The sequence below is a fragment of the Sceloporus occidentalis genome, unplaced genomic scaffold (genome assembly GCF_023333645.1).
Source record: "Sceloporus occidentalis isolate IW3139 unplaced genomic scaffold, rSceOcc1.0.p SCAF_5, whole genome shotgun sequence".
NCBI classification, from domain to species: domain Eukaryota; kingdom Metazoa; phylum Chordata; class Lepidosauria; order Squamata; family Phrynosomatidae; genus Sceloporus; species Sceloporus occidentalis.
The window spans coordinates 164,764,665-164,776,415 of record NW_028316985.1 but is presented as its reverse complement, the minus strand read 5'-3'; the positions used below and the strand labels follow the sequence as shown (position 1 = coordinate 164,776,415).

At 38.0% G+C, this 11,751-nt stretch overlaps 1 protein-coding gene across 2 annotated transcripts in view; it reads right to left on the bottom strand.

The window, feature by feature from the left end:
- Positions 1-645: 645 nt before the first annotated feature.
- The window catches only part of TACR3 (tachykinin receptor 3), a 51,167-nt gene continuing 40,061 nt past the window's right edge, over positions 646-11,751 (bottom strand). For both annotated transcript variants that reach the window (XM_089527076.1, XM_089527078.1), the window contains 2 exons: positions 6,519-6,715; positions 646-1,134 (listed from right to left, as the gene is read on the bottom strand). In XM_089527076.1, coding sequence (XP_089383202.1) covers positions 819-1,134; positions 6,519-6,715 — 513 coding nt within the window. In that variant the 3' untranslated portion in view covers positions 646-818. The remainder of the gene's footprint in view (positions 1,135-6,518; positions 6,716-11,751) is intronic.

The following is an 11,751-nucleotide window of genomic DNA, read 5'->3' as shown; positions in this document are numbered from 1 at the left end:
AAGTTATGTAGGAAAACAGGCAATCTATACAGCAACCATTACATTGACGGATGAGTTTTTCCTTATGTAGTCAGTGATCCAAATGTTCTGTAGTGAAGATTAGCAAATGGTTGGTAATTTTGATGAGTAAGAAAGATGTCCTCACACAGTGAATGTTTTTCTTAAAAAACTTGCACTGGTAGAACTTTTGCGCCATTCTAATGTCCAATATAGAACCAAGCAAGTTCAAGTCCATTAGGCATCATAATTCCAGATTAAATGTCCATCATGTACAATGTGGCTTATCTCCAGATAAAATAAATTATAAATGAGACTTTAAAATTAATCAGGATTCACTCTACACTTTGATTTTAGAGGGCTAACTTGTTCTGGATTCAGCTTAACTCTGCACAATTTCACACAAACATTCAAATTTACAACATGGCACTATGACATTATATGCATGTAAATAGATCTCAGTCTTTGCTTTTTTCCAAAGTATGAAGAAAAGAAAAGGTGCATGGTTAACTTGTGGTTCCACCCAACCCAACCCAACCCCACCCCACCTCTGATGTTGCTGGACTGCAGTTTTCATCAGATCCAGCCAGCAATAATCAATAGTGAAGGATTGTGGGAACAACAGTCCAAAAACATCTAAAGGGCTGAACATTTCTCATCCCTGACATAAACAGATATATATACATGCAATCAGGGTTCAGCATCTGAAGCCTGGCTGCCCTCCAGAAAGTTAGATGTTCAGTTCTTAGGCAGAATAGAATTGTCTTATTTATTAGCAATACTATGTTCTCTCACATCCCTAACATGATCCATGTAACGCTTTAGGAATACTCATCTACTGATGTGTATGGAGAACTGATGTAACTTGACACTGTTGAAGTGGCTTTGGAATTTCTGCGGGGACAGCCGTTAAGATTTGTTTCCTGTGAAGGTGCTTTTTTTTTGCGGCTGGACCTGGCACTTTCTCCATCACTGGGATCAAACACTACAGACATGCTGGATTCCATTCTGGAAACAGTGTATAAGCTACTGTGCCTGGTAGGATTGAACCTGGTTGTCTTAAGCTCCAGTTCGTCGTAACTAGATACTTCAATGAAAGGACACCATTGGAATGCTCTCTTGAAACCAGCTCGGAACCTAAAACAAAGACATGTCTAGTAATTATATATTATATGCTCTGATACTTGATAAAAAGTAGTGATACAGAAGAGTTCAAACAGTAAGAATGTAGAGTAACATGCCCAACTGTGGGCATTATATTTTAAGAAGCGCACACACATACATACATACATATATATATATATATATATATATATATATATGAAGTGAGTCAAAACAGGGCAACAAGGATGGTCAACAGTTTAGAAATCAAATGGTTGAAAGATCTGAATAGCTTTATCCTAGCGAACAGAGGCTGCTATTCTAGAGTAGGGGTGGGGAACTGCATGGTGGTTGGGGAGCAATTCCCACTGAGACTGCTAAGTACCATAACCTGCAGAGATTTCTTTTGTCAGCATCCTTCCAGTTACCATTTTGGCCAGGATATGGCTGAAAGAGCTATTTTTTTTTGGGGGGGGGGGGAGGTTCTAGGAACTTTGAAGAATGCTTTTTAATGCAGGTGCACATTTTTGTGTGTCTGGGAATGGCACTAGCATGATTTGGGGGCAAAAATTGTTCAAGAGGCTTCAGGGAAGGAGTTTTAAAGTAAAATTAAATAAAAATAAAAATAAAAGTGAGGCTCAGGGCCCAAAATTCCCCAATCCTGCTCCAGAGAGCAGGAAGCAGCTCTCAGCTAAAGGGTAGCCACAATGATAAAAGCTGGGAACAGTAAGAGTGGAACAGTCTGCCTTCAAAGGTAGTGGGCTCTCCTTCATTGGAGGCATTTCAACAGAGACTAGGGTCCAAAACACACTTCAGAAATAATCCAGTTTGAGACCATTTTAATTTACCTAGCTCAGTGCTACGGAATTCTGGGAACTGTAGTTTTGTGAGACATTTAGCCTTCTCTGTCAGAAGGAAGTCATGTGCAACAATAAACTACAATGTCCAGGATTCCCTAGCACTGAACCAGGGCAGTTAAAGTGGTCTCAAACTGGATTATTTCTGCAGTGTGTTTTGGACCTTCATTGCCCTCTCTAAGGATAGTGGTGCCTCCTGATGTGGTGATCCTGCAGCCAGCAAGGGTTGGATTAGATGACCTCCAGGGTATCATCTGTCTCAATTCTATATATCTATGAGACTAATACACTGACCTTTAAGCTTTTTCTTTGACTTTCATCTGAAAGGCCTACTTAAGCTTTTCTGGGCACAAAGCTTTAATAAACCTCACATCTCACAGTCTTGTGACCTTTCAATTACAGTTAGCAAAAATTACTCTGTTGGACTAGAAGTCCCAATAGTGATAATACTTGGGGGACTCTGGCAGATGTAGCCCCTTGAAATTACTTTTCCAAGCTATACTTTGGATGCATGCAAAGACTTTTGGAGCATGGGTGTCTTCATTTGACTTTTTAATCAAGCAATAAAGATGGTGACTAGCTCCCTGTATTTGTGAATTCATGTTAGATAAACATTCAAATGAAAGAAACAACATAGAAACCCACAACCACATGATTTGTATGTATGTGGCCTATGTTAACCCAATAAGAGAAGAATGGCAGATTAGATGAGCAGATACTTTATTTTATCACATAAAACATGTTTATTGTTCATGCATACATTCTAAGGTTGAGTCCTGGTATGGAACAATAAAGAGAGAAAGGTGGTTTTAATTGCATGTTCTCATGGCCATCATAGGTTAAATGTTTCATCTTCTGTCTAAAGTACTTTAAAACTGACTGTGTAATAGTTTGGTGAAAATAAAAGGGCAGGCCAGAGGCTAACAAAGGAGTTAAAAAGTTAAGATGCTGAGTAATGAGTAAGCGGCAGGATGCCGAAAGGCAAGGGCAAATATCTTAGAATACAGTTCTCAGTGTTTTGTACACTGAACTCGTACTTCAAACGCTTTGCATCAGGGGAGTGTAAAAATCATGTTAATCTGTTACAATAGTCAAAAGAGCACTGTAAAGATGAACAGATTTATCGTGACACAAGCTTGCTCTACAGTACATCTGTTCATCTATTCAGGTGCCAGCTGAATCAGTAACGAAGAGTTGCTGTGTCCAGAATTCAAAATAGTTTTCAAATGGAGTCCCAGACTTTCTTTGCTGAAAGTCTGATGGAACTACTGAAGGAAAAAGCTGCTCCCCATGCCTTTGATGACTAAGGCGGGTTACAGACCACCGCTGCCGCTTGCTCCGTGAGGGAGCTGTAGCACCACACCGCGCGGCTCCCGCGCGGAGCAAAAAAGGAGCTCCAAAATGGAGCTCCTTCTTGCGGTGCCTCTATGACGTCGCGAGGCGCCGCTGGCGCATTCGCGACGTCATAGGCGCTGCGACACGTCTGGACGCTATGCGTCCGATACATAAACATGGCGGCCCCCATGTGGAAGGGGCGCCGCCATGTTGTACGTATGGAATATGTACTGGGGTTAGGGGGGTGCGGAAGCACCGCCCCTTCCTAACCCTAATACGTATTCCATACGTATTTTTGGCGGTCTGTAACCCGCCTAAATTTAAGACTTAAGACCATAATCTAGAGCAGTGTTTTCCAAACCTTGCTTCTCCAGATGTTTTGGGCTTCAGCCCATTCCTGAGTTGGGTGTCTGGGATTTGAAGTCCAAAACACTTGGAGGACCAAAGTTTGGAAAACACTGATCTAGAGGAATCAGGACCCAAAGAGTTGAAACACTGGAACTATTCCTTGATTAGAAAGGAGGCTGATGTGAACTCTCCTCTTCATTTACCTTATTTCGTCCAACTCTAGTCATGATATGCACAATAGCTGGTATTGGGGTAAGTGAAGAAATGAATTTTCCCAGCAACAATCTATTTTGCAAAGTATTTTGGGGTGGCTTAGGCTGCATCTGTACTGCAGAAATAATCTAGTTTGACACCACTTTAACTGCCACGGCTCAATGCTATGGAATTCTTGGAATTGTAGCCTTCTCTATTAGAGGCCTCTGGTGCCACAGCAAACTACAATTCTAAGTATTTAACAGTAGTGGGAATGAGGCGTAGGAAAAGCCTTGTTAATTTGGATGAATGTATAAAATAGCTTAGAATAACCAATATAGCTATATAGTTTTAGACTCCTATACAGGAAGATCTTCTCTATTATATTTAGTAATGTGAACTGCTTTAGTTTCTGTCTATTCATATCTATTTGGTAATGTGTATTGCTTTAGTTCCTGCAAAATATGGCAAGCCAGCTTGGTTAAATTTGGGGTCCTTCCTGTTCATTCAGCTGAATGGGACTGTGGAGATCTGATCCAAGGTTCACCACGATAGCACTATTAGGGACAGTTGGTAATTTAATCTGGCCTACATTTTAAAGCAAAATGACCCAATCTCCACTTTTGGGTCTGATATGTTAATCAAAACACAAGGATTATGGACTGTGTATGTTATCAACTGGTGCAATGATGACAAAAATGCAGATTTTAGAGGGTAATACTTATATAAGTGCACAATTTAGGGGTGATGTGTGAAAAGTGCACACCATAAGGGAAATGCATAAAATATGTGCAGAAATACATGAAAATGCATGCATGTATAATATATATGCAGAATGTACTTTAAGGAAAAGGCATACAAAACTGTCAAAGAAAAATGGACACAGGTTAAATACACACTCTCTCAGTGAGTGTATGTCTTTGTTTGTCTAAAAATACTGCAGAAATAGCAAAAGTACAGCACTGAAAATTTCAAAACTGACATGCAGTGGAAGTAAATAGATCTCTTCCTCCCCATAACAATATGTTGAGTGTATAGCTAGCTGGTCAGATGTTTCTGAGTGGAAGCTGCTCCATGTACATTCAATATGTGAATGTATACAGTGACTACATGTAGCATTGATGTAAGTAACAATGTCGTTTTGAAAAGGACCAGATGTTGAAGTTGATTTCAGTTGGAATGACTGACAGAATAATGTTTCATATACCAGTAAATATCAGAAATGTTTAGGGACTTTGTTTTGATTGGGAGGCATGGGAAGCAAGAGATCAGTGCTCCTGTACCAGATGAAATCCTGATAGGAATAGGTATATGTTAAATGAGACTGCAGCAGTCAGGTGCTGGATTAAGATGCAGAAGAACAGTGGAATATTTGTTTATTAGGCTCCTACAATCATCTTAAACTATTTACATACATACTGTAGCAATTAGAGTGTGCTATTTGGAAATCATCCCAAAGAGATTTCAAAATAATATTCCATAATAGCTGCTCAATATTGAATTAGATGTTGATTTTGATCATGAATTAATGTTTTTACAGACTAGCTAGGTAGATTTCTTTGGAAATACATTCCACAGTGTTCATTCTTGCTGGCTTTCAGGTAAAGTGAAACACAGCATTGTGTTTCAATTTGTAAAAACTCCAGGAAATGTCACATAACATTCATATTGAGAAAGACAAAAACAGTGTGATGGCATAGGCACAATGCTGGTATGGCATGGGCTTTGATTTTGACATAATGATGCTCTCAGCGTGCAGTCTCATAAACCTGAATTCTACTAGTAATAGTAATACCAGTTACAGTAGACCAAAAGAATCAATGGGATTTCAGTTAGACTCACCATCCAACTACTGATTCTATGTGTTTCCTTTTGACTTTCTGCTCCCATAATGGCCCCATGCAGAATGTTCAGTAACAAGGGTTTATGGGAGTTGTAGTCCAAATTATCTAGAGACCACAAGTTCAGCTACCTATACACTAGATCATGAGTCAGTAGCCACCTCTGCTTATGTATTCAAGACATACATAGAATGTCTTCTGTCAACAGCCATCTTCCATCTTCCATGGGTACTGATAAATATAAAACACTTGGCCTGGTGATTATGCTTTACTGAAATCATTCTGAATTTATGGTCCACTGATCTCATCTATAACATGGATATGCAAAATTTTTAAAAAGGGAAATCCTGCTCAATGTGCAGCTGTCAGCGTCAGGGTGCCTTGAATGCTGCCCATGCTTTTCAGGCATTTAGTGTTGTATCTGATATACTAACTAGATTTTCAGTGCCATGCAACACTCTCTTCAGACTGCATTGTATTAGCCCTTGTGTGGTGCATCTAACTTAGGTAAGTGATTGTGAGAAAGGGAGAAGAGAGAAGAAATTGTGATGGCATTATGGATCTTTTGGTTGGGGATTTACTTGCTGGTTGAAGCATGCTGGGAGATACAGTCCACAATAGCTTTTCTAAGTTCAATGTGGAATGGGTTCACTCTGAGAGGTATGGATAAGCAAGGTTTACAGAATGGAAGCTCTGTTGTACACACTTTCTCCAATCTTGATCTTCCTTCTCTTGATCTGAATAAGTGAAAAGAGTAAATAAAAATTCCCAGGACTCTTCTAATCTGGTAAAAATTTGTTTTGTGTTACAGCCCCAAATGCTTAAGGAACCCATAAAACAACCTTACCTTTTATTGAGACAGCAGTAGATAATGGGATTGTACATGGTAGAACTCATTGCTAGCCAAAATGTGGCCAGGTAAATTTGCTGAATATACTTCCACCGGTTCAAATTCTCATAGATCCCAGTAACTATAAAGTAAATGTGGTACGGCAACCAGCAGACTGCAAATGTCACAACGACGACAATCATCATTTTCACCACCTGAGAAAAGAGAAGTGCATTTTTTTGACAGCCACACAGATCTGAGTGCCTGGCATATTCTTTTAGCACCAAGAAGTTTACGTTGCCAAGCTGCAGCTACTGAAATTCCAGAAAAAAAACCAAAAACCAAACATGGATGATAATGGGATGGAACAGGGTGCTGGAAAGAGCAAACATCTGACAATTTTTATTTTGTTCTGTTAGGTAATGGAGACTATTTTGATATGGAACTGGGCCAAGAGATGCAGTTTGAATGACTCATTTTAAAGCTATTTTCCCTGTAAGTATGAACAATGGCTTTTCTACACTGTACTTTCTCTTTGCTTGGGGCAGACTGAGGTCTGAATTGCTAAACCTGACCCATGGGGCAGATAAATGGATCTGCTTTATGTGAGGGGATGAACAAACCAATTATTTACTTTTTTCTAGAACTTGAAAAAGTTTTTTTTAAAACAAAAAAACGTTCACCCCAGTTCTGTATTTTCTAGTGTTTGGGTATATCTAGGGTTAGCCTAAGATGGGGTTGTGTTTAATGAAAAAATGATGACATTCCAGATTATTATAATTGGGCAAGTATCTGCAAAAGAGAATGAAAATATTTTGGTATTCTTTCTGAAAGGGTAGAAAGAATTGCCCTCACTCTGATTTAGCTTTAAGATGGTGTCACATAGTCGAACCTAAATGGGTAAACAGTATCATGATATTAATATACTGGCTTGTTACATAATTTGTCTTTTAGGCGATTCATTCAAAATAGATTTGCATTACAATTCTTACTATCAATAACTCATCTTCATACCTAAAATGATGATCTGGCGAGTCCTGGCCTTTGTGTGCAATAGAAAATGGGTTAGCAGGGTCAATTACTATATTGATGACATAGACTGAAAATCAAAACTACCGGGACAATATTGTGAGTTTTAAAAAAAGTTATTTAATTTGACTACAACTCATAAAATACTTCAACCAACATGGCTTCTAGCTCCATCAGGGCTAGCCTGAAGAAGAAGAGTCCTCCCTCCAGTCCATCTGCCTTGGTCCAGGCCTCAGAGGGAGAGAAGAATGCTGGACTTGATCCCCTCCCCTCATCATTCCCTTCTCCTTTTGTGTCGTGTCTTTGTAAGTCTGAGGGCAGGGAACCGTCTATTATCCCCTCTGTTGTAAACCGCCCAGATTCCCAGTGATTGGGCGGTATATAAATAAATCCTATTATTATTATTAATATTATTATTATTAAATATTCTGGCTGTGGTAATCCTAAAGCTATTTTCGCCATAGTTTCTATTGCTCCAACATGTTTGAAGACCTTGCTTCATTAATGGAGACGGTTTAATAAAGGAGAATCTTTAATTCATTGTCACATACAGTCAAATTTGTACTATTATTTTATACAGAGGTGTTCAACAGGGCTTACTCCAATCTTTTTCTGGTGAAGGCCACAGCTGATGTTCTTGAACTGCTTGGGGGACACACATTTGAAAAGGTATGTCCAAAATCTAAGTGGGTGGGGCCAGAACGAAGAATCGGGACAAATCTATGTTTCCATGTCAACAATTTTCTGATTCCTCATTAGCATTAATAAAATTATGCTACATATTTCTCATTAATTTCATCACATACATTACTAATGCTTTTCCTTCTTTTTGGTTTTTGTTTCATTGCTTTCTCTTTCAACTTTAAGATGGTATTCTATCCCCTTCTAAACAGGGGCTGTTTTTCAGCACTGCAGTTGTGTATTTAGTTAAGAGTAGGTAGTCTTACCAGAAACCTATTTAAATGCCACTCCATCTTAAGAACTGGAATGCAGGATTGTGTGAATAAATCCCATCTAGCTTCTCATCAGCCACTTAGTTACATCTGTGCAACATTACTGAGTAAAGCAGATGTAACTAAGTGGCTGATCTTCCGGCAAACTATACATACAAATACCCTAAAGGTGCCAAATTCTGTCTGATCTTGGAAACCGAGCAGAATCAGCTCTGGTTAGTTCTTGGATGGGAGATTGCCAACAAATACCAGGCACATTAGGCTGTATTTCAGAGGAAAGAACTGACAAAACCACCTGTGAGTATTCATTGCCTAAGAAAATCCAATGAAATTATTGTGTTCACCATATGTTGACAGGTGATTTGAGGACACACACAAACACATACGTATATATATTTGCTATGATTATCAAATAAATTAACATTCTCTAGCACTAATGGAAGCAAAAGCAGCAGCAGCTGCAGTGGCCACAATAAAGAGCATTCCAAGACTGCTGTCAAGAGTATCTTGCAGCAGATGTTCTGGCTTCTGAATTCAGAAAGCATGGAACATAGAGTCCTGAGGCAGTAGATGCCAGAGCATCTGCTTAAATAGGCTAGAGAAGCTGAAGAAACAGGAAAAAGTGGCAGTATGAGGAAGAACAGAGAGGAAGAACACAATGGTGGCAGCTTCTTTTCAGCTGCAAAACTGTGTTTGCAATTGTCGAGTAGAGGGGGTTGTAAAGTGGTACCTGCCATTAACAAAAGACCTCAAAGGGAGTTCCACGGGCAAATAAGTCAAGAATGAGAAGAAAACACCATTGTAGTCTTTGAATGATGCAAAACGTACAGGAGCTTTTTAAAAAAAATGGACTAAATCTAATTTGCACCTTATTGCCATTCCAGATAAATTTAGAAATTGTTTTATTCCATTTAATGAAAGGCTTATCATTCATGATGACCAGGATATTTTGAAATAAAAACTTCATCTTAGGTAAGATCATCTTAACTACAGATATTCTTCCCAATAGGGATAAATTCATCGATTTCCATTTTTTTCCAAATTATTTTTAATTTCCGTCCAAATTTTTCATAATTATTTTCAAAAAGTTCTGAATTCATTTTAATGATATTTATTCCTAGATACCTTATTTTCTTTTTGACTTTAAATTCAGTATTTCTTGAACAGACATACTTTTTTGTTAACACTGATGTTTTATCCTTATTTATTTTAAAACCTGCATGTGATCCAAATTCATCTACCACCTCCACAAACTTTGATAAAATTTTTATCAGGTCTAACAACAAACCCCAATCTGTATATACTTTAACTTTTAAAATTTTGTCCCTTAAACCTAACTCCAAATATTTCTTTTCATTTTGTATTGTTCTGCTTAAGATCTCTATTATAATAAAAAATTATAAAGGTAATAGGAGACAACCTTGTCTACTTCCCCTCTGTATTTCAACAGCTCTTGTTTTTACTTTGTAAACCAGAACTTGAGCTATTTGTTTTTCATCTATTTGTCTTATCCATAAGGTTTTCAGCCTGTAACTACCAGGTTCTTTGGAATCTTTTCCTTCTTTGTGGACCAGTGTTATATTTGCTCCATTCCAAGTGTCAGGCCTTTTTTTTATTTTATAATCATATTAAAGGATTTTTAAAAAAGGTATTATTAATTCTTCTTCAAATTTTCTGTAGTATTCTATGATGAACCCATCAGGACCAGGCACTTCCCCCCTTTTAAGGTCTCAATAGCATCTATTATTTCTGCTGCAGTTATAGGTTGATTAAGGCTCTGGCAGAAAATGCTAAGAACCTTTCCCAAATTACAAATCCCAAGGTTCAGTAGAATGCAGTCATGAAAATTATAGTGGTATTTAAGTGCTACAATTACATAGTGTAGATACACCCCAATATATACTTTTTAAAAAGCATCATTTACTCTCAAAAATCTTCTATCATCTTCTAAAGTTCCAGAAGTGCTGACTTGTCTTTCTATAATATGTCATTTTCAGTGGGCCAAAAAGCAATACTTGATACTGTTAGAAATTATTATTTTTTGTCATAAATAATATAGTAATTTTCATGGCAAATTGCATTTCTACACTCCATTACCCCTTTCCCAATAGGATGGATTATTCCTTGTATATTGCTGCCAGACACATGGCCTCATCAGTCAAATGATCAAGCTTTTGATGATAAGTCAAACTTCTTGGCTGCAGCTCTTGCATTCTTCTCCAGTTCTCTTTTTGTAAGGAACGGGTAGATAACTTTTTGGATACAGTTGCTGATGCAAAGGGTGTTTAAAACAAAAATTAATTTAGTACCAGAGCTATTCCTACTGGGGCTGTCAAATGAGCACATTAAAGAGAGCTTTATAAAATACTTCATTATATGATTTTGGCAGCCAGTGTGTTGTAAGTGAAATAGCGGAAGAATCTGGAGATTCCATCTAAGGGTGAATGGGTACTGAAGACTATAGAAATGGCTGGAATAAACAAGCTGTCTATCTTAATGAAAGATAAGGTGCAAGATAACTTCTTGGCAAACTGGGAACCACTAATTGCATTTTAAAACAGGAAATGTGGGATAAATATGTTTGTGAGATTTGAATACTGAGCTGTATTTAGTTTAATTTCTTTGGCAGAAGTGTAAACAGAACAAACGAAAATGAAGAAGTACATGAAAGGTATATATGCAGTTTTTATGTATGTGGCTTGGAGGGTGGTAGGTCAGTTTTAGCTTGTGCATGTAATGGGGAGTGGGGGGATACTGTTTCTGTTTGTATTGTATGGTATTGGTGGTTAAGTTGTATATTTTGTATACCTTGTGTGTGCATATATATGTGTATGTGTGTGTTTTGTGAAAATATTATTTTAGAAAAAGCCAGAATCATTATGCATGTATAAATTCACTCATGAAAGTGTCGACACTGGCTGCATCTGCACCACAGAACTAATCCAGATTGACTCCACTTTAACTGCTGTGACTCAATAGGATGCTGAGAACTGTAGTTTGGTGAGATATTGAGCCTTTGCTGTCAGAGAGCTCTGATGTCATAACAAACTACTGTTCCCAAGATTTCATAGCATTGAGACATGGCAGTTAAAGTGGTATCAAATTAAGTTATTTCTGTAGTGCAGATGCAGCCATTCAGATCAAGGTTTGTACAAGTGGACGTACACATACAGTGCCAGAGGAAATAAATGGGCATAAATGGCAACATCAAAAGACTAGAGCACCTGAAAACAAAACTTGATAAGTCAGGAGAGCAGTCAATCCTCTCA